The sequence below is a fragment of the Penicillium psychrofluorescens genome (assembly GCF_964197705.1).
Source record: "Penicillium psychrofluorescens genome assembly, chromosome: 5".
In the NCBI taxonomy this organism is placed as follows: domain Eukaryota; kingdom Fungi; phylum Ascomycota; class Eurotiomycetes; order Eurotiales; family Aspergillaceae; genus Penicillium; species Penicillium psychrofluorescens.
The window spans coordinates 3,088,197-3,116,111 of record NC_133443.1 but is presented as its reverse complement, the minus strand read 5'-3'; the positions used below and the strand labels follow the sequence as shown (position 1 = coordinate 3,116,111).

At 54.5% G+C, this 27,915-nt stretch overlaps 15 protein-coding genes across 15 annotated transcripts; 8 read left to right on the top strand and 7 right to left on the bottom strand.

Annotated features, from left to right (window-relative positions):
- Positions 1 to 26: 26 nt before the first annotated feature.
- PFLUO_LOCUS8458 (uncharacterized protein) lies at positions 27 to 1,661 on the top strand (the record flags this gene model as incomplete). The annotated part of the gene is made up of 1 exon (XM_073786194.1): positions 27 to 1,661. The coding sequence occupies one exon, from the start codon at positions 27 to 29 to the stop codon at positions 1,659 to 1,661; it is 1,635 nt and encodes a 544-aa protein (XP_073642474.1).
- A 168-nt stretch (positions 1,662 to 1,829) lies between these two features.
- On the bottom strand, positions 1,830 to 3,098 carry PFLUO_LOCUS8457 (uncharacterized protein; the record flags this gene model as incomplete). Its single annotated transcript, XM_073786193.1, has 1 exon — positions 1,830 to 3,098. The coding sequence occupies one exon, from the start codon at positions 3,096 to 3,098 to the stop codon at positions 1,830 to 1,832; it is 1,269 nt and encodes a 422-aa protein (XP_073642473.1).
- A 438-nt stretch (positions 3,099 to 3,536) lies between these two features.
- Positions 3,537 to 5,458, bottom strand: PFLUO_LOCUS8456 (uncharacterized protein; the record flags this gene model as incomplete). Its single annotated transcript, XM_073786192.1, has 4 exons — positions 3,537 to 3,710; positions 3,763 to 3,841; positions 3,887 to 5,005; positions 5,052 to 5,458. 4 exons carry the CDS (start codon positions 5,456 to 5,458, stop codon positions 3,537 to 3,539), a joined length of 1,779 nt encoding a protein of 592 aa, XP_073642472.1.
- A 1,868-nt stretch (positions 5,459 to 7,326) lies between these two features.
- On the top strand, positions 7,327 to 9,072 carry PFLUO_LOCUS8455 (uncharacterized protein; the record flags this gene model as incomplete). The annotated part of the gene is made up of 1 exon (XM_073786191.1): positions 7,327 to 9,072. One exon carries the CDS (start codon positions 7,327 to 7,329, stop codon positions 9,070 to 9,072), a length of 1,746 nt encoding a protein of 581 aa, XP_073642471.1.
- A 1,376-nt stretch (positions 9,073 to 10,448) lies between these two features.
- On the top strand, positions 10,449 to 11,630 carry PFLUO_LOCUS8454 (uncharacterized protein; the record flags this gene model as incomplete). The annotated part of the gene is made up of 1 exon (XM_073786190.1): positions 10,449 to 11,630. The coding sequence occupies one exon, from the start codon at positions 10,449 to 10,451 to the stop codon at positions 11,628 to 11,630; it is 1,182 nt and encodes a 393-aa protein (XP_073642470.1).
- A 976-nt stretch (positions 11,631 to 12,606) lies between these two features.
- On the top strand, positions 12,607 to 16,216 carry PFLUO_LOCUS8453 (phosphate system positive regulatory protein pho81; the record flags this gene model as incomplete). The annotated part of the gene is made up of 8 exons (XM_073786189.1): positions 12,607 to 12,714; positions 12,778 to 12,906; positions 12,964 to 13,014; positions 13,071 to 13,211; positions 13,263 to 13,310; positions 13,432 to 15,727; positions 15,780 to 15,949; positions 15,998 to 16,216. 8 exons carry the CDS (start codon positions 12,607 to 12,609, stop codon positions 16,214 to 16,216), a joined length of 3,162 nt encoding a protein of 1,053 aa, XP_073642469.1.
- Positions 16,217 to 16,654: 438 nt separating this feature from the next.
- PFLUO_LOCUS8452 (DUF1279 super) lies at positions 16,655 to 17,453 on the bottom strand (the record flags this gene model as incomplete). Its single annotated transcript, XM_073786187.1, has 2 exons — positions 16,655 to 16,809; positions 16,868 to 17,453. The coding sequence occupies 2 exons, from the start codon at positions 17,451 to 17,453 to the stop codon at positions 16,655 to 16,657; spliced, it is 741 nt and encodes a 246-aa protein (XP_073642468.1).
- A 390-nt stretch (positions 17,454 to 17,843) lies between these two features.
- PFLUO_LOCUS8451 (uncharacterized protein) lies at positions 17,844 to 18,825 on the top strand (the record flags this gene model as incomplete). The annotated part of the gene is made up of 2 exons (XM_073786186.1): positions 17,844 to 18,633; positions 18,698 to 18,825. 2 exons carry the CDS (start codon positions 17,844 to 17,846, stop codon positions 18,823 to 18,825), a joined length of 918 nt encoding a protein of 305 aa, XP_073642467.1.
- Positions 18,826 to 19,043: 218 nt separating this feature from the next.
- PFLUO_LOCUS8450 (cytochrome oxidase assembly protein 1) lies at positions 19,044 to 19,647 on the bottom strand (the record flags this gene model as incomplete). Its single annotated transcript, XM_073786185.1, has 2 exons — positions 19,044 to 19,133; positions 19,192 to 19,647. 2 exons carry the CDS (start codon positions 19,645 to 19,647, stop codon positions 19,044 to 19,046), a joined length of 546 nt encoding a protein of 181 aa, XP_073642466.1.
- Positions 19,648 to 19,847: 200 nt separating this feature from the next.
- Positions 19,848 to 20,485, top strand: PFLUO_LOCUS8449 (uncharacterized protein; the record flags this gene model as incomplete). The annotated part of the gene is made up of 3 exons (XM_073786184.1): positions 19,848 to 19,985; positions 20,033 to 20,342; positions 20,391 to 20,485. 3 exons carry the CDS (start codon positions 19,848 to 19,850, stop codon positions 20,483 to 20,485), a joined length of 543 nt encoding a protein of 180 aa, XP_073642465.1.
- Positions 20,486 to 20,603: 118 nt separating this feature from the next.
- On the bottom strand, positions 20,604 to 23,014 carry PFLUO_LOCUS8448 (uncharacterized protein; the record flags this gene model as incomplete). The annotated part of the gene is made up of 2 exons (XM_073786183.1): positions 20,604 to 22,684; positions 22,747 to 23,014. The coding sequence occupies 2 exons, from the start codon at positions 23,012 to 23,014 to the stop codon at positions 20,604 to 20,606; spliced, it is 2,349 nt and encodes a 782-aa protein (XP_073642464.1).
- Positions 23,015 to 23,487: 473 nt separating this feature from the next.
- Positions 23,488 to 24,735, top strand: PFLUO_LOCUS8447 (mitochondrial precursor (PHB:polyprenyltransferase); the record flags this gene model as incomplete). The annotated part of the gene is made up of 1 exon (XM_073786182.1): positions 23,488 to 24,735. One exon carries the CDS (start codon positions 23,488 to 23,490, stop codon positions 24,733 to 24,735), a length of 1,248 nt encoding a protein of 415 aa, XP_073642463.1.
- A 45-nt stretch (positions 24,736 to 24,780) lies between these two features.
- PFLUO_LOCUS8446 (uncharacterized protein) lies at positions 24,781 to 25,555 on the bottom strand (the record flags this gene model as incomplete). Its single annotated transcript, XM_073786181.1, has 2 exons — positions 24,781 to 25,180; positions 25,236 to 25,555. 2 exons carry the CDS (start codon positions 25,553 to 25,555, stop codon positions 24,781 to 24,783), a joined length of 720 nt encoding a protein of 239 aa, XP_073642462.1.
- A 139-nt stretch (positions 25,556 to 25,694) lies between these two features.
- Positions 25,695 to 26,202, top strand: PFLUO_LOCUS8445 (monothiol glutaredoxin grx5; the record flags this gene model as incomplete). The annotated part of the gene is made up of 2 exons (XM_073786180.1): positions 25,695 to 25,718; positions 25,771 to 26,202. The coding sequence occupies 2 exons, from the start codon at positions 25,695 to 25,697 to the stop codon at positions 26,200 to 26,202; spliced, it is 456 nt and encodes a 151-aa protein (XP_073642461.1).
- A 194-nt stretch (positions 26,203 to 26,396) lies between these two features.
- On the bottom strand, positions 26,397 to 27,895 carry PFLUO_LOCUS8444 (choline phosphate cytidylyltransferase; the record flags this gene model as incomplete). Its single annotated transcript, XM_073786179.1, has 4 exons — positions 26,397 to 26,714; positions 26,765 to 27,539; positions 27,605 to 27,722; positions 27,775 to 27,895. 4 exons carry the CDS (start codon positions 27,893 to 27,895, stop codon positions 26,397 to 26,399), a joined length of 1,332 nt encoding a protein of 443 aa, XP_073642460.1.
- Positions 27,896 to 27,915: the final 20 nt, after the last annotated feature.

The window sequence follows — 27,915 nt, the reverse complement described above, 5'->3', positions numbered from 1 at the left end:
CGTACAGCTGCTGACAATTGTCACAGATGGAAGAATTGGCGCCCCTCGAGCCCTTTGGAGAATGCTATGATGTGTTCTCTCAGTCGGAAAATGGTCAGAACGAGACTGCAGAGAAGGTCGCCCAATGTAAACGGCTAGCGCGAGATATCAAGAGCAGACGTGCCACACGAGGGAGTCTCCCTGCGGACATTCATCGGTCCCTTCCCAACCGCCAGGTGATGGATGAACTGGTCGAGCTGTATTTCGCCACGTTTGAGACCTGCTTCCGAATTCTTCATCTCCCCTCATTTCGGGCAGACTACGAAAGCTACACTAATCACTTAGATACCACAAAGGACCTTTTTTTGCTGCGGCTTCTCCTTGTGATGATCTTGGCGGGCACAATACATGGCGATGACAACGTCCGCAATGAAATGGCCACAAAAAGCTCATCCTGGATCTATATTGCCCAGACATGGCTTTCTGCGCCATTGGAAAAAAACCGCCTGAAAGTAGAAGGCATTCAAATCCATTGCCTACTACTTCTGGCCCGCCAGGTTACTCGAGTGGGAACCGATCTGGTGTGGATCTCAGCGGGCTCGCTAACGAGAATGGCGATGCAGATGGGCTTCCATCAAGATCCGAACCGCTTTGAGGAGATGAGTACGCAACAGAAAGAAATTCGACGGCGGCTGTGGTACACCATTCTCGAACTGAATGTGCAAGCCGCATTGGACTCGGGTATGTCACCCATGATCATGGATGAGGACTATAATACACAGCCGCCGTCCAACGCCAACGACGACGATCTAGATGATGGGAATCAAGAGGAGCACCCTACTCATATTTCCTTTCAGCCGGTATTGGCAGGTTCCCTTCCTCTGAGGCTGCGGGTCACCAAAGTTATCAACAGCCTGCAAGAGGAACCGTCTTACGAGCAAGTTTTAGCCCTTGGAACTGAACTGGCCCAGGCTTGTCGCGATGCTGCCACCGAAATCGAGCACGCTGCCTCTATGGACAAGACAGCTAAATTTGCCTCCAGCTACTGCAGCCATCTCCTTCGCCGCTTTCCTCTGTGCCTCCACTTCTCATATGCCATTACGGCCCAGAGAAATCCCCTTTACAGCTATTCCCAAAAAGTATGTCTTGCAGCTGCGCAGGATATCGTCTCGCTTCTTGAAGATGTCCTGTACTACCGTTTACTCCTGGCCGGTGGTGGTATGTTTCGCGACATCATCACGCGAGGCGCATTAATTATTTTCCTCGGACTATGTCCAGAGCCTGAAGGAGACAGTTCGTTCTTCCCCGGAAGGGACAGAGCTCGCAAAGAATCATTGCTGCAAGATGGTCGTCGCGTGGTGCAATATGCAAAAGACAGGATGTGGTACGGCGAAACGAATGTCAAGGTCTATGTGTGTCTGAATATGATGATGGCTCAAGCTGAGTGTCGTCTCGACGGCAAGCCATCAAAGGAGGCTATTTTGAAGGCTCTTCACGAGAGCCTGGATACATGCCATGATCTCCTTCGGACCAGGTCGTCCACCAATCCCGCGGATCCAAGTACGGAAACTTGGGCATTCGGCGGCATGGAGATGCCTCTGTTGGCGGATTTCGATACGGACTTTGACTTTCTGGGTGACACCTTTGACTTTGGCTTTTCGGACAATGTTTTTCCACGGTGAGTTCGGTGAGTTCATTAAAAGCCTTTTAGAGTAACTCATTCAAGTAAATAAAGATATTGATAAAGCCAAATTGGCATAGACTCCTATCAACTGGAAACCTGTAATCACACAACGGACCCAATAATACATCAAGGGGAAGTTTTCTAGTCTCAGGCACCCAGGTAGGTTTTAATCCGAAGCACAATCAGTCTCTTTATACGCTGGAAGTTGCCAACCCTTGGTATCTTCGCGCAAAAACCACGTTGCAATGATATCCAACCTCAGCGCAGAGGCAACCCAGATGAGAATATAGACCATCTGAATCCCCATCGTCGACGACGGGAGTTTATCCATGTAGTCTCCTTTGGTTTCCGCCAATCCCTTTTGGACTGTATTGATGAATGGCCGCAATTTCATTTCATATTGCATCAAAGCAGTCGTGATGCTGTCCATGGAGCCGTCCGAGTCACAATGTTTCCCGATCTCGCCAGCCAGGACGTAGGCCCCAGTCATGCCGCAGGTTGTGCCCATACCCGTCATAGCACTCGGACAGTAACCCGCGTCTCCTACCAGCACAACACGGCCCCTAGACCATTGGTCCATGGCGACGATGCCCAAGCGCTCACAATAGAAGTCGTTGGCTTCAGCCAGACCCTTGAGGATCTCGTCTGTCCGCCATCCAGCACCCCGGAAAACTTCTGTGATCCCTTCCTTTTCGTCTTGAATATTGCCCTTTCTGGCGTTTTTGAGACGTTCCGAGCCATTGGGCTTGCAGAACATGTAGGCCTGGTACTTGTCGGGATCACCTCGACGAGTCATTATACCGCGATTTCCCGGTGCAATAAATCCGGTAGCATTATATGCCTCGTTGGGCTTAGCGGGCTGCTTAATAGTAAAGTAGCCCGCACATGCACCGAGAGGATGAAACGGGTCTGCCTCGCCTTTGTCAAGGATCATCTTCCGAGTGTGAGACCCGGCGCCATCCGCACCAACAACGAGATCAAATCGCTCCCGACTGCCATCAGACAAAAGCACTTCTGCATGTTCCTCATTTTGAGAAATATCCTTCACAAACATCTCGAACCGGTACTCAACCCGCTCTTTAGTGAGATCATAGAGGATCTGACATAGATCACCCCTCATGATTTCGAAATCTGTCGAAAGACTCTGCAATCCCTTGCCAGACTTATTGACCGGGAAATATCCCCATTGCCTGCCTTTTCGATCGACAAGCTCGAGGCCTTGCTCGGGGACTAAATAGGGGCGAAATGCTTTCTCGATACCCATTCGTCGGAGGGCTTGAATGCCGGGGCCGCGGAGGTCGACTTGGAGTCCCGATGACCGGAGATCGGGAAAGCGTTCAATCACAGTGATGGAGTGTCCGATTTTGGAGAGCTGGAATGCGAGTGCGTTTCCTGTGATGCCGGCGCCGCAGATGAGGATTCTGAGTTGAGGCATGATTTCTTGCACTTGGGGTTGAAGGATAGGAAATAGTCTAGAAAGATAGATTAAAAATTGATCGGAAAGGAGATCAATTGGAGACAGGAAAGCCGGAAAAGGCCATTTTATATTGCTTTCGGGCTTTCGGTGGATATATCGCTTCCAGTGCAATGGGTACATGTGGTTAGGGCAGATTCCCGGTGGATGAGCTCCCAGTGCCGATATGGCCGATACACCCGAACTACCGAGACTGCTCTTGCGTGCTGCTCTTGAGTGTTTGAGTTTTAGAAAAGTTCCATAAAATTCATCCTCGCATTATCTCTGTATTTTATGACATTATCATTGATTAATATTGAGCGCTGAAGGAGGCAATATATCTTGCGAGTAAGCAAGACGCTGAGAACGACCGCAGGAAATCACTAAAAGAAAATAAGAATACATGAGATACTTTAACTTTTATTCCATCCGTTCGTCAGTATGCGCTTGTGCTGTCATCAAATATTCAGTTGCAAATTTACTCTTGGCCCGGATTTTGGGACCGTAGAGATAGAAGAGGACAGGCAGGGGAATTAGGAATGCAGCCACACAACCAAGCAAGGTCCCGGCCCAGTTGACGCCTAGTGAATTGAACTGGTGATTAGATGGTCAGAATGGCCCCAGAAATGGTGGTGAGGTGACATACCATGTATGTTGCGAAGAGAGGGAAGCTCGCGCCGGCGGATGAACGGAGGATACTATTAGCAGCCAGGGCGGAAGCGGCACTACAAACAATTAGTATCACCATCAGTCCAAGTAGGGGCACTCACAAGAGAAGATAGGCGTCTACAATATAGTTTAGGGCCTGGAGGAAGATGCATAGCAGACCAAAGCCCGTCAAAAGACCGGACAGGGTCGGCACAATCCAATGAATATCGGCTTTGAAACCGGACCAGCCAAACCAGAAGAGTCCACCGGCGAATGCCACGCTGCCGACGATGGCGGGCGGCAGCCGCCATTCGGGGATCGGGATGCCATTGTTGGCATCCAGCTTGCGGTTATACCAAGGCTGCATGAGGATGATGAAGATGCCGCCGAGGAACTCACCAATGATAATTCCCAGATAAGGAAGCCCGCTCACACCTTTTCCAAAGCCGTGGATCCGTTGGAAAACAATCGGGTAGGCCGTCAGAAAGAGATATAGCAGGCCGTACAAAAAGGCCATGTAGATGCTAAGAGACAACACGATGGGCTCGGTGAATAGGATCTTCAGTGGCCGACTGAAGTTTTTTTGGAGAAGTTCTCGTAGGTCCACCTCGATTTCTTCCTGTTTGGCATGAATGCCCCAGTTCTTGGTGCGTCGCCGGAGCTCCGCGGCCTTCTCGATCAGCACAACCGGTGGATATGTTTCCTGCAGGAATGAAAGATCTAACACCAATGCCGACGCGCCCATTATGCCGCTCAGGTATTCCGTCCACCGCCAGCCTAGGTGGCTCTGCACAATGAAGCCGCCAACCGTGGATGCGAACAGAGGGCCCGTGAAGACGGTCATGGTGAAGAGGGTAATCGCCAGGCCTCGGAAACGGTTGTCGAAGATATCCGAGAAGATTGCCGCCACAACGGCAATGGGACATGCGCCGAAGAATCCGCCAAAGAAGCGGCACAGCATCACTGTTTGCAGATCTTTGGCGGTTGCAACGCCAAACTGGAACACGGTGAAGCCGAACATGGCGATGAAAATTGGCAGACGACGGCCACGCAGTTCGGACAAAGGTCCCCAGATAATCGGCCCTGTGGCAAATCCCAGCACGTACAATGACAGACCCAAGGTGCCGACCTCAGTGGAGACATGGAATTCTGGTGAGATGACGGAGGTAGCGGTGGAGTAGATGCTGCTGGTGAAGGTGGCGTTGAAGGTCGTGTAGGCCAGCATCACAGCCGTAGCAATCCTTGTACAGTGTTAGCATCTCTCTCTCTTTGATTGGAGCCACCCACTTCTTCCCCGTCGGCCAGTTCTGGGGATGCGATGGGTCGTCCGGCCCGACAAACTCGACAACATATTCCTCCCTCGCTGGAAGGGGCAGCGGATAGGCTTTTCCGGCCCCGAACTCAGGCAATGGCTTTCGCGATACTCGGGATTTGAGACCGGCACCTACAGTGGCAGTGTGTTGGCTGCGCTGCGTTGCGATGCGACTGAGCGCGGTGGGATGGCGCTCCAGACCGGCGCCGCGCTGGGTATGAGCCGTCTGGACGCGGGACATGTAGTCCATCGCATCTTGGGGAAAGGAGGACGCGAAGGACGAGGAGCTGACCGAGGAGGAGTGATGGGCACTGCTGCCATTGCCCTGCTGTTGTACATTATTATCGGAGAGATCGGCCTTTTCTAGATCGGCGGGCTCCATGACGATCACGATCGATGGAATGTCGTATGTGCTAGCAGCACGATCAACAACTCCCTGGCATTTAATTCAATTGATAGGCCATGACTGAAAGATATTTGCACAGTTCCTGAGGATATTTGCGGGCTCTTGGCTGACTCGGTTATCCGAGAAACTTGACGTCACTCTCACCGAAGCGGAAGTGAAAGTAGCTCGGGAAGATGATACGTATATAATATAGAATGTGATTCTTTCTCGTTCTGCTCATTATAGTCATAATCAAAAAGCAATATAGGGCGAGGGAGGTGGTCTTGCGTAGGTAGGCACCGGGACCTACAGAAGAGAGAACTGTTGCTATATATCATTAGTAGCCTTTATTGATCAAGTGTGATACTGTGAGTAGTACAATACTACCTGCCTAGGTAGGTAGTTAACTAGTTACCTACTTTAGTATGTACTAATAACTTTTTACTGCCCATGAGTATGATCAAGGTAGGTGAATTCTTCTAGAAACCTTCGGTGGAGCAGTGATAATTTCATTCCTGATCTGGGTCAGCACTAACGACCCGCCTGAAACGGTCGTGGCTGACGGTACCGTATGTAATCGTCTCCTTGCGCTTTGGACGCTCAGCCTCCGACTCAGGGGGTGAGTACCCTGATTGGTTCCTCGCGAGAGAGTCTGGACCCAGTCGGGTCTGAAACCCGCGTTGCGCCTTGCTTGGGCCATCAACAGCAGGTGATTCAAAATAAACAAATCACTGGAAGCTGGGGAGGAGACTAGCATGTACTTACCTAGGTAGCTACTCCAATGTACCTAGAACCATAGTCGACCAGGTGAAGAGAACAAGAGAAACGAGAGAAAGCTAAACGGAGAAAGGGTTCAGGGGTTAGTGCCTGCCCAACGCGGTTAGCCTCAGGTACCTGGCAGGGTACCGGGGGACTGTGTACTGGTACTTAGGTGTCCTGCTTATTGGCGGCTGCCCCACATGTACCACCACTTCTGCACAAGTACCGCTAGCTAAGGTAACTAGTTTGTACTGTAACACACAGTTCGAATCCACTCCGTCTCCTCTTTCTCTCCCTCTCTCTCTCTCCCTCGCTCTCTTTTCTCTTCTTCAACTGACTTCTCTGTGTTCCGACCCCTGTTCATTCTCTTCTGGCTGCTGGCCGCCATTCCTTTACAAGGACTTTCTGTCCCCTTCGCTCTTTGATTGATCCCTTCGCCCATAGCCATTGTTTTCGCTCCTTTTGCCCCGAAGCGCCCGCGTGCATAGTCTGTCGATTCAAATTCCGTCGTGATCTGGACCCTCCCATGAATCCGACAAATTAGCTGCGGCTCTCGCCATCTCTTTACAACGTCGTGTCGACCGATCCCCTTGCGTTCTGGCAACGCCGCTCGTCAACCTCCGGTCTACAACAAGAAGATCTGCCTATTGGGCGCCTCCATCATGCCTCACGCCCATCATGCCAATTTACATCACCCGAATCAGCGGGAGATCGTGCCGGTCCATCGGCTGCCGCTGCTGATGTCGAGTAGTGATTCGACTTCTGCCCTATTCGCAAGAGCTCCGCAGCCTTCATCAACGTCCGATTGTGCCAATGGAAGCAACTGTACAAAGCCCGAGAGCGAGCTGACCACAACGGTCCTGCCCGTTGTACTCGGTGCAGGGTATGTTGGAGACGGTGTATCTTCCCTTCCCTTCTCTTGCTGACAGTTGACTAGTGTGCCCCTTTTATGTGCCGCTGTCGTCCTTTTCTTGCTCCACCGAAGATCGGTCAGGAAATTGAAGCGTGAGGATGTCAATGACAAGTATAAGTCGCTTGACTTTGGGCTAGATCCAGTTGGGTCGTCGCAAGGAAGGAGAATGCCACCGCAGGCCCCGATGCCCCCCATGGCCCACAGCAAGGGATTGTCGTTGGATATCATGCATCCATATTTGCTGCCCCCCGGTATGCACGGCTCTACAGATTCACTGCATTCGCTGTCCCGATCAGTGACCGGAGATGACGATAAATACCGTCCGGCTACTATCTTCACGCAAGACACTGGCTCCATTCGCTCATTCCCTCGGACGACTCGAGACGATGGATCTAGCATGATCGGGTCCACCCATCGACTGCCGGTCGAGGAGCCCAAATCGGCTCTGTTGCGGAACGCCCAGCGAATGTCGCGCTCGTCTCCCCCGCTCTACAACAACCCCTCCGCCGAACCCAGGTCAGATGGCTCTCTGCCTCGCCCTCAGTACCCCGAACCGACCCCGGGAGTAGCCCCGTACCCCCTGGACCATGACGAACTCAATCTGGCCATCGGTGCTGCTGCTGCTGCTACCACGGCCTATACAGAGGAGGAAAGCAAGAGCCGCGACCACGCCGAGGAACTCCATCTTCCTCCTCTCCCCACCCCGACCATCCATGTTGAGACTGAGGCCGAGCTGCACGGAGCAGAGAACAACACTACTCTTCATCAAGAGCGGCTCAACTTCCCTCTTCCTGAGCCAGTGTCCTCTCCGCGGGACTCTGAACTTTCCGAGCATGTTCAAACTTCCACGATGCAACTGCCCCGGATTTCCTTGCCTTCAAGCGATGTGACGAGTGACTACGGAGAAGATCACCGACAATCGGAATTCACGATCCCTGCGATGAACATCGCTGGTGTGGAAGAGGAGCATCACGATGCGACTCCTCTGCCTGAGGTGCCAGAGGAGTCAGCGCAGAGCCTGGATCTGGACCCAGCCTTTGACAACCGTCGTGACACCCGCCGTTTGACCATGGGCCTGCGTCCACTGCCCCCGGATGATCCGTCTGAGAACCCGGAGCAGCGTGCCAACCGAATCCGATCCTTCTACAAGGAGTACTTTGACGACTCCAAGGCCGGCGGCCGGGAGACTCAATACTACGAGGACTATGATGAGGAGTACTGGGAGGGCGACGGGTTTGTCTACGACCCGGTCACTGGTGAATACTTTGATGCCGCACCCCCAATGGCTCCATTCGCGGAGCCGATGCCTCGCCGTGCCATGACGCCGCCGCCGCGTGCACCGCCGCGCTTCCAGGGAGGTGCCCGTCATATGGCGAGCAGCTCTGTCGGCTTTGGTGGGTATGCTCCTAGCCCGCGTGCGTTCTCGTCGGCCTCTGGCCGTCTCCCCGGTGCTCGTGGACCACCTCGCAAGCCGATGCCCATTCCTTCCCCGCTGCAAAACCTGCCCACTCCTCATGCGCTAAAGGATGATGCGTTCATGCATGGGATTGAGTTTGCCCCGGGCAAAAACTTCCGGGACCAACGTGAAGGACGTCCGGAGACTCCCACGGGAGGTCTTCGGCCGTTTAGTCCGGCCATTCGCGCCCACACGCCACTGGCCTCTCCATTTGATGAGCTTGCTCCAATGCCCAGCCCACACGCACTACGCAAGTCCGGCACGTACACCAACCTGGACTTCGCGCCTCCCCCGCGATTCAAGAACCAGGACACGGGCAGCGACGCCGGCAGCATCCGCAGTGCCCGGACGGGCATCTCGACCGCGCACATGAACAACATCCGCATGGGGGCCTACCGCGTTAGTCGGCTGCCACCCGAGATGGTGGGCACCAGGGACGACTTGATGACAAGCCTGAAACCGACATGGGACATGTCCAGGTAGACCAGCCCACAGGCCCGCCCGCGCCGACCGTGACGACTGTTTGAATTCTGCATTGTCTCCTGAACCACTGATGACCTGTCGCTTGTGCTCCTCATCTTGGTCCCTCCATCCCACGGTGCTTGACGGTGTCCGACTTGGTTTTTTTTTTTTTTTGCCCCCTCTCTTTTTCTCTACGGCGTAAATAGATACTTGGTCGGATCTTTGTTTCTTTTCCTCTGACATCTTTATCACAATGGTACCTTGGACTGTATATAAGCAGCACCACACTTGGAATTCTCCTTTTTTTTTCGGTCTGATCGAACCACGATTCCATGAATCCTCCTCGTCGTGTTGATGACGCTGTTCGAGTCGAGCCCTCGGGATGTTGACTTTTTCCCTGCCCTGAAGTCTCCACCCCGACCGGATCTTCGGTCGGACTCTACGCGATCCGGTAGGGGGACCGGAGAACGGCCGTAAGATTGCGTACCCAGCAGTAATATTAATAGCCCTAATCAAGGAAAGGTCTGGAGAGGGTTGGGGCCCGACCACCGAATGGCTGGTTATTGATTTTCTCACTAAGCCCGGACAATACTAACTAGTGGTATGAGGATTGACGTGGCAAGTGAGCACAAAGTGCATCATCACTATTATTATGGTCGGACAGTCATAACTCTCGCTTGACGGGTAGGATAAATCTCCCGGAATCAGGACTCACTGTCATGATTGGCGAAAATGACCACAATAGGATGGTATCGATTTCTCCTGGACCATACATACCTCGATCGACCAGGTCCCGAATCGGCGCAACGAGGTACTACAGATGACTGTTCTTGCTGCCACTACATGTCTGATTAACTAAATCGACGCTTGCATTATTACTCCGTAGCAGCTGTCTGCAAGCGTTACAGCGACGGGGTGACCCACTTCTCTCCGTACTGGCGCAATACGACGATACCAACCGCTCCCGGCCGTTTCGCTTCCCACGCTTTCTCTTTCGTCCCCAATGGCTCACCCCGATTCGGCGTGTGTGCTGTGAGAGCATTCCAAGGTTCTTTCTTACTTGCTGCTTTTGGTTCTTTCCTTCTCTTCTTTTTTTGGGTTCGCTCTCTTCTTCTCTTCTTTTCTCCCTCTTTGCTTCTTTGGCTCGGTCGCGCAACTCTTGGGTGTACTTCCTGTTCTCCGCGATCCCCTGAACCCCCGAACAGCCAGCCCCGTCAAACGCTGCATCTGGGTCCCGTTTTGCCCTCTCCCCTCAGACTGCGACACGGTCTCTCGTGTTCCTGTTGGACTACCGAACATCTCACCCGAACAACGGCATCGGGGATTGTCAAAAGACATCCATCTCCTCTGACCGGGACTCTTCTCACGGGCCTGGGTCGCTGTGATTGTCCTCCAACATGGCGGCGGCAGCAGCAGCAGCAGCGGCGGCCAGCAATGTAGTTGGCTCGGTCACCAACGGCAAAGACGGATCATCCAGTGACTCTTCGTCCTCGCCCGCGACGACAACAACGACGACTTCCTCACCGACCACCTCCAATACAAGCACAACGTCGACAACCACCAGCACTACCACGTCAAGTACTTCGTCGTCAACTCCCACCCCAACCCCAACCCCAACCCCAACAACGACGACAACGACGTCGACGACGACGTCGACGACAACTTCCACGTCGTCCTCCACGACTCCGTCAACCACTTCCGCCCCGAGTACGACGGCCGAGACCACCACGTCTAATGGCACCACCAAAACCGTCATCGTCACGTCGACGGACTCTTCGACCACCACATCATCCGGCACGACCTCCTCTATGACAGCCACCTCGTCTCCGGCACTGTCGGGTACCACCACTAGCAATGGCTCTGGCGGCCTGTCCGCCGCAGGCACCATTGCCGTCGCCGTCGTTGTGCCCGTCGTGTCGGTGGCCTTGATCATCCTCGCTGCGATCTTCTTCTGGCGCAAACGGAAGGCGAGGAAGGCGGCAGAAGAAGAGCGCCGCAAGGAAGTGGAGGAATATGCCTTCAATCCGAACCACGACCCGACCCTGCCTGGCGTCGGCGGCATTGCAGTGCCCAAGGACGACACCTCGTCGGGCTATCGCGGCTGGGGCACGACGTCGGCCGGTCGCAAGGCCTCGACCAACCTGTCGAGCGGCATGGGCGGCCTGGCCATGTCGGAAACCAGCGGTCCCGGTTACCACCACCCCTCGCCCAGCGAAGGCACCAATCAGTACTCCGACGGCATGCGCCCGGGTTCTGGGGAAGTGGAGGGCGTCGGCCCCATGGGTGTCGTGCCCACGGGTGCTAATCGCGGCGAGATCCAGCGCGGTCCGTCGAACGCGTCCTCCGCCTATTCTGCGGGCAACCACTCCGAGGTGTCGGAGGAGAGCCACATGTCGGGCGCGCACCCGTCGGGCGGCTACTATGGAGACAACCCGTACTACGGCGAGCAGTACGGGGCCTACGGCGATGAATCCTACCAGCCGGTGATTCGCGATGTGCAGGCGCGACGCAACACGCACATCGAGAATCCCGGAGTGTACCCGAGACAAGGGAATGCGGGCATTGCGCAGAATTTTTAAGCCGATTTCAAAAGTTCACCCTTTTTTCCTCCATGGTGCAGGCTCTCCCTCCCTCCCTCTCTCTGTCTCTCTCTCTCTCTCCTTTTCTCCATCATACACGCACTCCCTCTCTCTTGATCATAGCCGACTCCTTTCCTTCCGCCCCGGCTGGCTGGAATCATCCTGCTGGCCACGGGCCCATCCCGGCGCGACGCACGTTCTCTTGTCTATTTTTCTTCAGTATGTTTTTGTAATGGTGTCTGTTGTTTGTTCTGTCTGATATATCCCTCGCATCTGAACCGCAGTTGCATATCTTGTCTGATGGTATGGGCGCATGTACATCTTCCTGTGTCTGTTTTTCTTCGCGTGCACTGGACATAGTATAGTTAGTTAATTGGAATCGCCGCGTACAAGACTACTATGCCCAATGGGCCAGCGTGCCCCACGGTCATACTTCCCTTACCCGGACCCAGACAAACTTGCCGAAAGCGTGCGTGCAGTGGCGCCTGTCATTGGTGCAACCTAGCTCTCCACTCCCAACCTCATCGCGATAACTACCCAACTAACTTTTACTACCACCGCGAAACTATCAGTGTCGAGGACACACACAGCAGTGTCACGGGCTGTCCCACACCCTCTGTCCCACCTTGTCACGCCTACCCTGTCCCCTGCCCCTCCTTCCTTCCTTCTTCCTCTTGCTCTCTCTTTCTCTCCCACCCACGCCCTTCCTCGGTCACCCAATTCACCACCCGCTCTCCCGCCTGTCAGATCTCCCTTCCCTGCTCTTGGGATTCGTCGTACACAGTCGCTCGTGAGCCCCCGGCCACCCAGCCAGCCAGTCACCGCCCCCTCCAGAGCCCGGGAGAGCTGACGCTCTCCGGGGCAAACGCATCATGTACGTGCTCTCTGTCTGACAGTCCGGGGGTTGGTCCCTTGCAGCCACGAGCACAAGGTCCCCCCCTCTCCTCCTTCCTGACCACCTCTCTCTACCCGGCCGATGGTGTTAATCTCCTCTTGCAGGAAGTTCGGGAAACAAATTCAGCGCCGGCAGCTGGATCTCCCCGAATATGCCGCCAGCTTCGTCAACTACAAGGCCCTGAAGAAGGTGGGGATCCCAGCAATCAACCCAGGAAACAGACCGAACAGCTAACACGATCCCGTGTATCAGCTGATCAAGCAACTCAGCGCCACTCCAACCATCCCGGCTCAAACCACGGCCGAGGATGTGGCCCAGGCGGGGACGCTCGATGCGCAGGCCGCCCTGCGCGCGAACAAGGAGGTCTTCTTCTTCCGACTAGTATGAGCCCTTTGGCACCTTTCATCGCATTATCTCTCGGACTAATACGTGGTACAGGAACGGGAGATCGAGAAAGTCAATGCGTTCTATTTACAGAAGGAATCAGAGGTATGCCATCTGGGTGCTACATGGTATCTAGCCCGACTTAACCTGATTTTGTCAAGTTCTCCCTCCGTCTCAAAACGCTGGTCGACAAGAAGCGCCTCGTCCAGTCGCGGTCTGCATCCAACTCCAAGCGCCCGTCCAACTTTGTCGCGCTGTTCGAGGGGTTCCAGCAGTTCGATGGCGATCTCAACAAGCTGCAGGTACGTGGTCGATCTCGGTACATGCGTCCTGGAAGCTTACTGTCTCTCTAGCAATTCGTGGAGATCAATGAGACGGGAATGTCCAAAATCCTCAAAAAGGTCCGTGCGCGTGTAGTCCTAACAGAATAGAATTTATAAACTGACGGCTGTAATAGTGGGACAAAACTTCCAAGGTTCGATCGGCTTCTCTAGCGATCTTCTCTGGCTAATACATTTGCAGTCTCGTATGAAAGAGCTATACCTTCACCGCGCCGTGGAAGTGCAACCATGTTTCAACCGGGAGGTGCTCCGCGATCTTTCGGACCGTGCGACAACAGCTCGGCTGGAATTGGAGGCATGGGCGGAGGGAGAGAACATTCAGTTTGATGGTGTGCGACCGCCCGCTGGTGCGGCGGCGTCTGTTGGAGCGGAGGAGGATGAATTGGATCTCCAGGTCCTGCAGTCTGCCTCGACCGGCAATCTCCAAACGCTGCGGGAATGGTTGGTGAAACTGAAGCCCTCGCCAGATGCCCGCGATCGTGGCACCCGGACATTCTTGACCGCGATTAACGGCTTCTCCGATGATGTTTTGGGCCTTCTCCTGGAAAGTGGACTGGTGGACATCCACGCCGAGGATGACATCAATGAACGGAATTGCCTTCACGAGGCCGCCATTTCCGGTCGTGACTTTGTGTTCAGGGCGGGTCTGGCTGCCTCGGTGGATATCTCCATGTCAGACGTCTACGGACGGATACCGTTGCACTACGCATGCATGCACGGACGCGTGGAGATGGTGAAGCAGCTTCTGGCCGTTGGACCGCATACCGTCGACGTAATGGACCACGACAACTTCACTCCCTTGATCCACAGTATCGTCAAGGGCCAGCTTGCCTGCGCGGAGCAGCTGCTGTACAACAATGCCCGCATTGACCCGACTCAAGAGGCGGATCAAGTTTCTTTAAATGCTAGCCAATATGGCGCCTTCCCGATTGTCAAGACGGATCACATTCCCTTGAACCTTGCCTGTCAATATGGCTCTATCCCGATTGTCAAGATGCTCCTCGAACGACATGCGAAATTGCTACCGGACGCCGAGGGGCTCTACCCACAGCACATGGTGGCTCGCGCCTCACAGTCCCCAGAGCTGTTCTTACTCCTGAAGCAGCACGGTGCCGACCTGAACCAGCGAGACAAGCTCTATCAATGGACACCTCTCTTCCATGCTGCAAGCGAAGGCTGCGTGCCGTGTCTGCGCACACTTCTCGAGCTCAGCGTGGACCCGCATGTGGCCGACGAGAAGGGACTCTCCGCGATGTACTACGCCGCATGGGAAGGTCATCTGGAGTGTATGCTTCTTCTATGGGCTAAACCCTCAAGCGTCACCCCAGGACAGCGGACAATGGATGTGCTCAACGGTCTGCAGCTGCAGGGCTCCGCCGATGCAATGGGGGACCGGATGGAACACGAGGACGCTACCGAGATGGATACTGCGGACGGTATCCCAGATCTCTCCCTACCGCCCCCGATAATCCCGTTGAGGCGGTACGGCCACAACTTCCTGGACAAGAAGACCTTTGTCCAGATCCTGTTCGACCAAGGGAATACGGGGTCGATTGCATTTGATCAAGCTGGACGCTACCCGGCGGCCCGATTGACCATCTCATCCAAGCTGTCTGACCTAATTCCACGCACCATTATGTTGCCCATCCAGGACGATTCCCGGACCATCTCCTTCCACGCGGACAACCTCGACACTTTCACCGTGGATTTCGAGATCTTCCCGACCTTTGGATCCAAGGTGATTGCCAAGAGTGTGGCTCTGCCGGTCGTCTTCCGCGCCGAATCCTCGAGCACTGGTACATGCAGCCTGCCACTCTTCGACCCACGGCTGCGCGCGATCGGTCAGCTGCGGTTTAATTTCCAGGTCATCAAGCCGTACCACGGCGATCCTTTGGAGATCACCCACTTCGCGACATACTGGAAGGCAACCAGTGCTTTGGACTCCGAACATAATGGGCTGGTCACCGGCTCCAGTCTGTCGGGAGACTATGTGCAGCTCTTCGTGCAGCTGACCCGGGATCAGGTGCCAGTGCTTTATCCCCAATTCACCATCAACCACCATGGCATCGCGATCCCGATCTGCCACCTGAAGTATGCTCAATTCCAGGCCATTGGCGCGGAACGGGGCATCCACCACCAGCAAGTGATACAGTTCCTGGAGACTCAGGCGGCTCATGACATGCCCCAGGCTCATCGACTCCTTGCAGCATCCTTCCTGTCCCTTCGGGAAGTCTTGCGGCATCTGCCAGTCGACCTGAACATCAACATCACAATTCTTTACCCATCTGTCGCCGAGGAGAAGAGCCTTGACATGAGCTCGCTGGCGGATGTCAACAGCTTCGCCGACTCGATATTGACAGATGTCTTTGACCATGCTCGCGTGGCTCGGGAAAAGAACCCAGACTTCATGCGGTCCGTGGTGTTCACGTCGTATAATCCGAATATCTGCACGGCCCTCAATTGGAAGCAACCGAACTGTAAGTTAACTCGATGATTAGGGGGCAGGGATTCGTATTGACATGACACTAGATCCTGTCCTTCTCTGCAACGACCTCGGACAGATCCGGGATCTGGCTCAGAACGTGGGCTCGATGCCTCATGTGGATAGTAGTGGACGGGCGTCGATGTCTATCAAGGAGTCTGCGCGGATTGCCCAAAGTAACAACTTTATGGGTCTGATCTGCCGGTCGAGTCTTCTGGTACGTTTTGCTCTCTATTCGGTCTAGTTCTTGCTAATTTGTTTCCAGAATGTTGTTCCCGCATTAGTGGAAACCATTAAAGAGCTCGGCCTGGTTCTTGTGGCTGACACCTCCGATGAGGTCGGGCAGCCTGACCGCGCAGACGCCCTGTCGGCGGCCAGCGCGATGGGCGTCGCGGCCGAGTGGGCATACCGGATGCCCGATGGTGTCAACGGTGTGATGAAGGCCAACGGCATCCTTCGATTCAATGATATGATCGACATGTGAGCGCATTTATTTGCATTTGCTTTTTCCGCTTATGTTGTACCATGCTGTTCTTTTTTTGGGGGGCTTTTTGCGATGTGACATCAAAAGGGCGGATTGTGTTGTCTCCCCCTCGTTTTGAATACCAGTCTGGTCCATATTGTTTCTTTGCTATTTTGACTCAATGCCGGCGCTGGAAATAGATCGGGATCCATGGGATTTGGAGTGGCTACGTTTACGGGGTTGGTTGTCTGTATGATATACTTGTTGCTTGTAGATGGACCCGAAATACCCTTTCTTTATGAGCGGAGAACTGGCGTGCAGACGCCGTGTTAGATCTAGATAAAGGGCGAATAATGTACAAGTTTCCAGATCAGTACTCGTCTCACTTCGCTATGCTGTACAGATAGATGCCCCCTTCTAAGACCCAAGATTATGACACCAAAAGAAAATCATGAGAGATCAAGAGGAGCTCTTAGGCTTCCGCTTCCCAATGTTCCACCCCCAGCGCCGCAACGTCTTGACTACCTTGGGCGTCACGGCCGCCGTCAAAGGCACCCGGATGAAGATGAAGCTCTTGTGGATGGCATACGCCAGAGCGAGCTGTGTCCATATACCTGGGAGATGGTTAGCAATTGATATTTCCCGAATATGAACGAAAAAAGGAAAACATACTAGCTTCTTCTCCCCTGTTCCGCTCATCCGCACGAGCCAACCGGCCCTGCTGGGCATCTTCCGTAGCCATGGCTATTTCTGTCTGCCCCTCTTCCGTAGTGAGCTGCGGCCACGCCGATCCAAACGTCGATTTGAGGAACTCAATGGCCACATGCTCGTAGTGTCCGATGCGGTCAACGCCGAGCAGTCGCACGGCCGCGAAGCAGAATGGGAAATCCAGAGCCGAGAGTCCCAGGTACACGCCCAGCGCGGACCAGCCATATTCGCGGGACAGTTTTTTCAGCCGCGCCGATAGGGATGTGGGTTCTTGCTCCGTCTGGGACTTAGGACCGGTGGAATTGAAGCGGCGGCCTGGTCGGAGACTTTGTCTGGAAGGGAGGAGTCGGTTCAGTGGGAGTTTTCGAGGAGCCCGGATGGCAGTGATTAACGACCGCCGCGTTGTCCCGGAAGCTTGCTGCAGTAGCCTTGCATGGCTACGACGCACTGTCAGGCCTCGCATGGAAGACAGGGAGGAAGTGCTCATGAGGGTGGGTTGCGAGAGCGCAGACGAGACCCATCGCGAGAGAAGGGAGGGCCGGAGAGCCATTGTGGCAAGTGTGCGTGGTCGATTGAAATGGGGAGAATCGGGAGAGAGAGAAAGAGAGTGCGGAAGAGTCAGACGGAAGCTCTTTTTTTAATGTTCCGGCGTTTTCGGTCCACCCGGTCCGATCGGGCTGCCGTAGTTTGCGAGCGTTGTTGGCCGACGAGCCTGGGGAGGGATTAGATCAGCTGGTTGGGTTCTGGGTGAGACAGACAGCCTCTGTGGTAGAGTTTATTTTGATGAGGGAGAATTAAGAGAAGATGAGCAGGGAGTTTTCATAGGAAACTAGGTTACTGAGCAAACATACTGGCCGGAATGACTAAGCCCGACCAAAATTTAACCAACGAAGCCGACGGGACCAACGAGTGTCTTCACTTCCCATCGACCACACCCATCATGCCGCCACGCCTCCCAGGGAAGCTGCTGCCGCTTTCCTCCCTCCTGTGGGGCGTTCCGTCGCTGGCGCCTCGCATAGCGGCGCGGCCATTCGGCATCCGCTCGCTCAATCCCCCGAAACCCAGCCGGTTCAATGTCGGGCCCGGCCTGCCTGTTCTCGAGTCGACATCAACCGCAGCGCTCCGACGCAAAGCCAATTCGCTGCCCCTGCGCTCAGGTGCCATTACAACCAAGAAGGGAATGACAGCCATGTACGACCCGGAGGCGGGCAAACGCACCGCGTGCACCGTGCTGCAACTGGACCGGGTCGAGGTGGTCTCACACAAGACGCGGCAGAGGCACGGCTACTTCGCGGTGCAGATTGGTGCCGGCTGGAGACACCCTAGCAACGTGAAAAAGGCCATGCTAGGCCATTTCTCTTCCCAAGGCGTCTCGCCCAAGCGTCACGTTGTCGAGTTCCGTGTCAAGGATGAGTCCGGTCTCCCGCCCGTCGGCCAGCTGATCGATGCCGCTTGGTTCCAGGAGGGCCAGTATATTGACGCCCGCTCCAATACCAAGGGAAAGGGCTTTGCTGGTGTGATGAAGCGCCACGGCTTCCACGGCCAGGACCGCACTCACGGTGTGAGTTTGACGCATCGATCCGCGGGTTCAACGGGTCCCAGTCAGGGTGGTGGTTCGAGAGTGTATCCTGGAAAGAAGATGGCGGGGAATATGGGGAATAACCAAAACACCGTTCAAAACCTGAAGGTGTTAAAAGTGGATGCAGAGAATGGTATTGTTGTTGTGAACGGTATGTTTCCCCTCCCCCTTTTTTCCCCCGCTATCTTTGTCTCTTTCTGACAATGATGATATAGGCACCGTTAGTGGTCCCAAGGGATGCGTCGTCCGGATCCAGGATGCGATCAAGAAGCCGTGGCCGAAGATTGCCCCGATTGTGGCAGAGCCGGCGGTCGAAGCTGCGGCTGCAGCTGCGGCTGCTTGATTGAAAGAGAGGATTCGGGTATAGGCCGCATGTACTACTATTGACTACTATCGTGCAAATCTTTGTTTCCTTGAGCGGCGCTTGTATATGATACAAAAATGATATCCTTTTCTCTTTTTTCTCCAATGTTACATTTGTCCATAAATAACTTTGCCGAAACGCCAAATTCCATGCATGAACACACTTCTATACATATCCCCAGCGGCTGTCCAGCCCGTCTAGTCCTGTCGAAAAGGATCATTACCCTTCTCGAGCAGCTGCACCACTGTGCCGTCCTCGGTCTCGAGACTCCATTCCTCCGTGCGGAACTACAAAATAAAGTGTCAGTAAAAAAGGAAGACACAAACAAGGACAGATAGAACTCACAAAGCTCATCCGGTCTGGTCGAATACTGCGAAACCGCATCTTGCCCTGGCCCTTGGTGCCTTTGACCCAGAATGAAATATTGATCCGGCCATGCAACTGATTCATCTCGCCGCTGATCCAGGGAATCTGCTGGGCAAAGTAAATCTCATCCCCCAGGATCTCGCGTGCCTGTGGCGATGTCCGCAGCGCATACAGCGTGCTGCTCACCACGCTGCTCGAGGACTTTTGGTAGTTGAAGATTCCTAGCATTGCTGCACCCACCACCACCACAAAAACCGGCAGTGTCCTTATCCATCGTCGAGGAGTGATTGTTGGCAGCTCGCGGTCTGCGCGCCGTTCCATGATAGGCCCTGTGTTTGGGCCTGGTGCGGGCGTGATTCTGCGGAGTTGGGGGAGGGTTTGGCGGCGAGGCCCAAGGCCTGCTGCCCGTCGAGCGAGCGTGCGCGAGAGGAGCATCGCGGGAGTGCGTGTGTGAGTAAGTAGGAGATAGCCAATTGTTGTCTTTGAGGCGGGAAGGATGTTGATTGAGGTGAGAGGGAAAAGAAGTTGGTTGCGAAATGGAAGAAGAAAAGGAAGTGCCAAACAAGACAAACACCCTCCAACTATCAACCCCCAAACTATCACAACTACCACAAACTGGTTTATCAACCACAGCGATGGCTGCAGTCCGCCTCCGACGGGCATTTCACTATCCCGAGGACTCAGATGGCCGCGAGGAGCTGGACGAGGAGGAGCAGCACCAGTTGATCCAGCAGCTACAGACGCAGAACGATACGCGCAATGGCCAGTACAATGTAACTGGTCCCGCCATCCGGCCTAGCAAGAGCTAAAGCGTTTCTAGGTGGTCTTCTCCGTGATCCCATTGCTCACCGCGGTGGTATTTGTGATCCCGGTCTTCTCGGCATCGCCGACGGAGCGCTTCTTCGCGCTGCTCAGCATCGTCTCGCTGGCAACGACAGCTGGCATCATGCGTTCGTCCCCTCTCCAGCGGGATCGAAAGGGCAAGAAGCCTATATCTGCACAGGATGAGCGCCGGGCGTGGATTCGCCCGCTGGTGCCTGCTAACATCGTCGCCTGTGCCGTGCTGGCGGTGTATTGTCTCTCCGGCCGCTCCTCGGTTGCTCGACCAATGCTCTATCTGATGCCCGCAGGTGCGTACTTTTATTTGTTAGGAGATCTTGGCTCACAATGTGGTACAGTGATGCTGGCGACGATTCTGCTGGCTCGGGAAGTCATGCTATCGGTCGACCTCGCTCCTCTCAAGGATCTACAGTACGAGTACAAAGGTGCTTGAGCAAATCATGAATTCAATTAATGACTATGGAACATGTTCATCATGATATCGTTCTGAGGGTATTAAAGCAAGATTCGTAAATGGACCACACCCAGTAATAATGAGATCAGAGTTCATCTTATCCGGACACGGGACTGTTTGAATTCGCAAAGGAACTGTCAAACAACGCAGGGTCGACGGGGATCTCGTCGAGTCCCCCAAGCTCCGGATCTAGGGAGGGCTCGTAGACTCCATTGGCCGGAAATGGGACGTTCTGCAACTCCTTGTCATTCTCGGCGATTTCCTGTTCTTGCCACTGAGCCTCCTGCTGGCGTTGCGCGATCCGGCGCGAGTAGTCACTACCAGACTGCTTCAGCCACCGCGAGTTCGACACGCGAAAGTCGACCAAGGACTCAACACTGCGGAAATCCGCGACCTTCTGGGTATCGTGTCCTGGCAACAAGCATCGAGGTTCATATGGGATTGTAGCGGGATCCTCTCGACAGACACTGCAACTGCAGATATTCTGGCATTTGGGACACAGCCAGCGGTACTTCTCCATAGCCTGCTGGGGGTGGATATCGAATGCCCGAAATAAAGTGCCATAGCAGTATTGCAACTCACAGTGTCCGCACGAAGCAAGTTTCCAGGCGGGTTCGACTTCTCTGCAAAAATGGCAGATACCTTCATCTTTTTTGAGCGACGGCCGAAGTTTCCGGCGCTTGCGAGGAGAACTTCCACTGCCAGAATCGGGCTCACTAGAGTATCCGTTCTCCTTCGCTGCCACCACGGGCGCGGGTTGGCTCGGATCCTTCCAAGGTCGTAGTTTCAGTTGCTCCTGGCAGATCTCAGCCAAAGACTTTTTGCCCATCTTGACTCGCGCAACACTCCAAGGCGGGAACCGATCCTTGAGTGCCTCTTTGTCGCCGGTAGAGTCATTGTTCTGGGGAGCTGGCGAGTGATTTTGGTCGGTGTTATCCCATTCTTCAAAGGCCAGAATCTGCCTTCTCCAGGAGTCGTGCAGCCTAATCAGGTATTGCCAGCTGAACTGCTCCACCCATTTGAGTCTCGAGATGCAGGCACAACTTCTTCCCATCACATGACATTCCATGCAGACATCATAGTTATCTTCGGCGTCGCCGGGACCAGCAAGCACGCAGGATGGGCAGGTCAAAAATCGGTTGAAAATGTTGCATCGACAATAGGAGCACGTGATATGGCTGTCATATTCGATGAGTTCGACAGGCTGCTTCTTTCTGGCATTTTGCGAAAATGTCTCGGACAAAAGGATACTCGTGTACAAGACAAAGAGGCGTTGGAAATCTTGCCAGAGCAGCTTAGCCTCCGGATCATCTACGGTATCATCAATGCGGTGAAGCATTTTCGAGTACCGCTCGAGCGAGAAGAAAACGATGGCTTTGTTTTTGTATTGCTCATCACGACCGACCATCCGCGCAAGGGGCAATGCCTCAACCAGAGCCATCTCCAGCGTGTCCACTGTTGTGCGGTTCCAGGCCACCTTCATAGTCCGGGTGCCGCGATTCCATACCTGATGAGCAGCTAGGGGAGGGATCAGAATAAAATCGCCCGGCTTCTGTTCCACAATGTAGGTTTTGAATGGGGCATCTTTCCATGCGTCCAATTGAGCAAAATGATCCTCCAGTTCGATGTCGTGTTTGAGAATCGACAGCCAATACTCGGACACCACATGGCGATCCTTGGTCTTGGTCATAAACCAAATCGACGAACCCGGTCGGGTCGCTTTCCGATACTCGGAAGATCCATCAGAGGCCTCGACCATCAGATTGTGGCCAAGACTAGCACACATCTCCTGATGTGCGGGTGTGTAGGTGCCTTCATGTCCGATATAGCACATCAGATTTTCCGCGCGCATCTTTGGAGGAAAGCTGCTCATCAAATCGCCCGCTCTGGTGATTGGGTCATCATTGGCGGCTGTACCCGGGTTCCAACTGGACTCCGGTCGGGTGGTATTCTTCTGTCGCGACTTGTTCAAGTAGAATAGTGAAGGAGGGATCACATCCGACAGATAGTCCCGCCATTCCGGAGGGCAATCAATGTCTTTCAAATAGATCCTCTGGCGGTCCGGGTTGGCGTAGTCGAATGCCGTCATTTTATCAGCCAACCCCGGCATATTCTTCAGATAATGGCCCATGGTAAGGGGCATGTTTCTTCCCTTGGACAAGTCTCTGGCAACTTCATCTATTCAATCGGTCAATAATGTGACACGCCACGCGCACAATCCATAGGGAATGCTTGCTTACGCTTCTTGTAATAGGCCTCCCGTAACCATTTCTCTGAGAAGAGGGATTTGTTCAACTGTTTGTGGAAACCTTCCACTACAAGTGGACGTCCGCGTATCACAACCTGGTACAACACCAGTCTCTCAAAATCCTCGAGGTTGTTGTCATTGATCGAATCGGCAGAAAGCCTCCACGCGTGATCGAATTTGGGACTCGACTCGATGAGCTTCTGCACATCCAGAGTGGGAGAAATCGGCTTGAAAGCCGTGAGGTTTGGCTGGGATGACATTAAGTGGCAGCTGCTCAGAGATCCTCTCGGCTGGCGAGGGAAGCTAGCAGATGCATCGCCTGGAAGGATGAGTGTAAAACAAACATCAAGAAAAAGGGTTGAGGCGGGAAGGCATCGAAACGGAGCTGCCAGTCAATGCGACAGACAACAGACCAATGGACCGCACGGTTTGGGCTGAGGGAGGAATCGCAGAGCTTCAGAGACAGCTTTTGAGGTTGAGATATGGTGCGATGAAAGCAGTGTGGTTGTAGGGAGGAAGAGAGCGAAGAGAAGAGTAGGGTAGGTGGAAGAGGTGAGTGAAGTGATACGAACAATGGAAGACCGAGAACGCGACAACAACGAAAATTGTTGCCTCAGGCCGCAATCATTTTGCACCGTAAAACTACTTAAGTGGAAACCTTCAAGATACGTTCTTCAGACTGACCCTTTCTTTCCTTTGCTCTCCCCCCTTCTTTCTCTCTCTCTCTTCTGCCATGTCCCTTTCTCCCTCCCTCCTTGTTCGCCGCCAATGTTGTCAGACAAGGCCCAGTCTCAGCAGACGATACCATGTGCGGCTCTCGGCTGTCCATGACCCTGTTCGTCGGTCGAGGACGCTGACCAGCAATCAAGGTTCCCATACCCGACGTCCCCTTGTCTGCCAGTCACGATCAAAGCTGCCGAGTGCCCGGCGCAGCTCCCATTCACCTCCGACAGCACCACCGCTCGCGGCGACGGCCAAAAACCCTGCGACTCATTACAGCCCGCCGACGACAGGCATGGTTGCATCTTTACCGAAATCGTGGATTCCTTACGCTGAGTTGATCCGACTGGACAAGCCCACGGGCACATACTACCTCTTCTTTCCCACGCTCTTCTCAACCCTCCTTGCGGCGCCAATGGCAGTCGGTGTCACTCCACTACAAGTGCTCGGGACAGCGGGACTCTTCTTCAGCGGCGCAGTGATCATGCGAGGCGCCGGGTGCGCGATCAACGATCTATGGGATCGCAACTTGGATCCTCACGTCGAGCGCACCAAGTTCCGGCCTATTGCAAGAGGCGCCCTCTCACCACCAAAAGCCGTGCTGTTCACGGGCTCGCAACTACTGGCTGGACTCGGCATTCTTCTTCAATTCCCCTCGCAATGCCTCTGGTATGGGATTCCCAGCTTGCCGGTGGTGGTGGCTTATCCGCTCGCAAAACGCTTTACCAACTATCCTCAATTTGTACTGGGTCTTGCATTCTCTTGGGGGGCGATCATGGGATTCCCCGCATTGGGCGTGGACCTGCTCACTAACCACGACGCCCTCATCGCTGCGGGTGCTCTTTATTCCAGTTGTATTGCCTGGACGGTTCTGTACGATATGATCTATGCACATATGGACATCAAAGACGACGTGGCCGCGGGTATTAAGTCGATTGCCCTGCGCCATGAGCACAACACCAAAGCTGTGCTGACGGGGCTGGCAGCAACCCAAGTGGCGCTGCTGGCGACGGCAGGCATGGCGGCGGGCTGTGGGCCAGTTTTCTTCGCCGGCAGCTGCGGCAGCGCCATTCTGTCGCTGGGACTCATGATCTGGAAGGTCCAACTGAAGAGTGTGCCGAATTGCTGGTGGTGGTTCAAGAACGGGTGTCTGCTGACGGGAGGAGGGATCACCTTGGGCTTGCTCGGCGAGTATGCGGCGCAATCCCTTGGCCTGTACGATAGCACGCTATCCTCGGAGCAGCCGGGGTCGACTGAGTGATAACGGTGAACGAAGAAGTTCGCAAGGACCCCTTGTTTTGCACATTCACGAACTCGCCATGGGTCCCGGGAGACCCAAGTGATCTTGAATAATGTTGACAATCGCTTTCCAGTCCATCATTGCACCAGTCCCGACGTCCCCACAGGCCAGAGCCTTCTCCATGGGAGGCAGGACGGTCACCCAGCCCTCGGGGTTCGACCTGCTCCACCCCCATTCGTCTCGTAGGACCTTCAGCTGCTTCTCGGTGACCGGGTGTCTCCACATCGCGGTGTTCGCAGCCGGGGCCACAAAGATCCTCGGTTTCTGTGACTTAAACTCGCCATCTACCATGCCCGTGGTATCCCAGGCCCTGATTACCGAGAGGAGGAGGTTGTCAGACATTCCCATGGTCATCTTGGCCATGGTATTGGCTGACAGCGGTGCGACCAGCAAGACATGTGCCCACCTATTGACCAGTCAGTCAGCTTATGGCCTTGACACCAGTAGCTTCCGGAACGTACTTTCTGAGTTCGATGTGCAAAATGGGATTTCCGCGCTGCCAGGGGGTAGTCCACTCGTCTTCATTCCGATAAATACCATCTACCCCGTCGATTTGCCGTAGACTGTCCAAAGCAGGTTGCTCCGCGCTCTGACCCAACAAGAAGTGCTCCGCGCTCTCCGTGATGATGATGCGGACGGAGACATTTGCGTGACGGCACAAGGCCTCTGCGATATTTGGGAGCTTAATAGTTGCCACGGAGCCAGACGCGGCCAGTAGAATGTGTATCTTGCCGTCGTCCAGGCATTGCTGGGCAGTGAGGGAGGTCGATTGCGAATCCATCGTCGCAGGTTGGTGGAGGAAGCACAGATGACGTGGGGCAAGGATTATTAAATAATCACTCATGCATTCATCTTCTTTCCTTCTCCGTCCGCTTCTTCCTCCAACAACAATTATTGTTCAACAAACAACACCAGTTACCATGTTTTCCCGAACAGCCTTTGCGGTACGTTGCCCCCCATGACAGCGATGGGCGAGTCCATCTAATCGATCAACAGGCATTTCGCCCGATCTCGCGGCCAACCTCCGTCCTGCGCCCAACCGCGGCCTTCCGCCTGCCCTCCGTCCTCCACGCTCGTCTGCTATCTACCGAAACTAAGGCGGCAATCGAAAAGGCCGTGGGCTCTGCGCCCGTCGTGCTGTTCATGAAGGGCACTCCCGAGACGCCGCAGTGCGGTTTCTCGCGCGCCAGCATCCAGATCCTGGGTCTGCAGGGCGTGGATCCCAAGAAATTTGTCGCGTTCAACGTCCTCGAAGACCCAGAGCTGCGTCAAGGGGTGAAGGAATACTCCGACTGGCCAACTATCCCGCAATTATACCTGGACAAGGAGTTTGTCGGTGGATGCGATATCCTGATGTCTATGCACCAGAACGGCGAGCTTGCCAAGATGCTCGAGGGCAAGGGCGTTCTAGTGGCGGCGGATCAATAACGGTCGTTCATGTAGGTGTTATTGTACAATTAGTCTTCACATCCAATGCTATACCCTCCGCAAACGATATGGCCAAAGAGTGAATAGATAGCATTACATTTTATGTCTAATCGTCAAGCCTCAGTTGATGGGGCCTCTCTTGTATGTACAGTTGATCATCATTACACAGGTTCGTTTTTGTTACCTTCGACCGTCTAGGCAGACTGTCCTTCTCTTGCTTTCACCAAATCCTCCGCAACACCCTTGTCCAGTTTGGCACGCTGCCGGGCTTCGTAGGCTTCTCGGCTCTTCAGAATCCGGCCGACGATCTCGCCAGCGTTGACATGTTGGAAGGCATGCTGCGGGACTTCGCAGAAGATGCCCATCTCCTTTGGAGCCGAGTATGGGTCATACGTCAGAGGAATGAAGGTAGTCGGCCCGTGATAGACGACATCGGGCATGCCCAATGGCAAGGTCTCCAGGTATGGCTTGCTCGGAGTGAAGGGAGCGGAGAAGACGACGGCATGGATATACTACGAGACAGTCAGACCCAAAAATTGAAGATGCAAGGGCAGTAACTTACCCGACACTGGAGCACACAAAGGCCACGTTCAAAAATGTTCATGATCGGATAGTTCAAGCCCTTCCACACATTGATCACGTCGTCATCATGGATGCCGGCCACGATGTAGGCTGGCGCGTAGTCTTCGTTGTGCTCTCGAAGTCTTCTTTCCTTCTGGCCGGGCTCATACCAGCCTCGTTCACGGCCCTTTGCTTCCTCCAGATGCATGACCTTCCGCAGGAATTCAATGTGACCCGAGCAGAACAGGTCAAAGCCCCCGTCGACATAGACAACGCGCTGGCCGGGCTTAGGGCCTTTGCCCGCCACGAGGGTCTCAAATGCGCCGGCCTCCGCCACCACATGGTCCAGCTTGGCAGGCGCGGAGCCCACCCATGTCCATACCTGAGGTCCCGGCTGCAGGCCACTCTCATCTGTCGCATAGTCCCGGACTCGTTGCAGAAGATCGGCACCGAAGTTCTTGCGCTCGTCTGGAGTTCCCGATCCTTCTTCCCCGGAAAGCACATTCTTCACGGATTTCACGAAATGGTTCTTAGTGCAGAGGAGCATGCGGCCGACGAGATCGGTGGTGGATATCCCGGGGGTCCGTTTGACCACGCGGAAGCGACCGGCGGCCTTGACGAACCGATAACAATCGTTCCCCTCACTGTCAGACGTGATATCGTCCCCGTGGACCACGTATTTGCAGCCGTAATGGGAGACCCAGGGCAGGTAGGTCACATAGGGTGCATGGGGAACACTCTGAGTGGCCCATCGACACGCATCCACGGCGGCGCAACTAGATTCAAGCGGCGCAAAATGTCAGTCCAATCCGAATCCGCACGCGCAGACAGTAAGACCAACCGTTCTTCCAGGGACATCACGGTTGGACCCTTGTTCTCGAGGATTGCTTGATCAGAGTGGATGCCGACGAAGAGTTCCTTGCCCAGGCGACGGGCTTGCAGCATGGCACCCGCATGCCCTACGGAGGGTCAGACCAAGCGTACATCCCAGATCCGGGGACCACTACTCACCGTGGTGGCTAAAGTCGAAGCAGCCGTCGACCCAGATGCGGTCTTCGGAGATAGGCACATCGTCCTGGGGATCGACGGGCCATTGCCCGGGCACAGGCACAGCAGGGATTTGGTCGTCCATGGAAATAAATCAGGGATCGA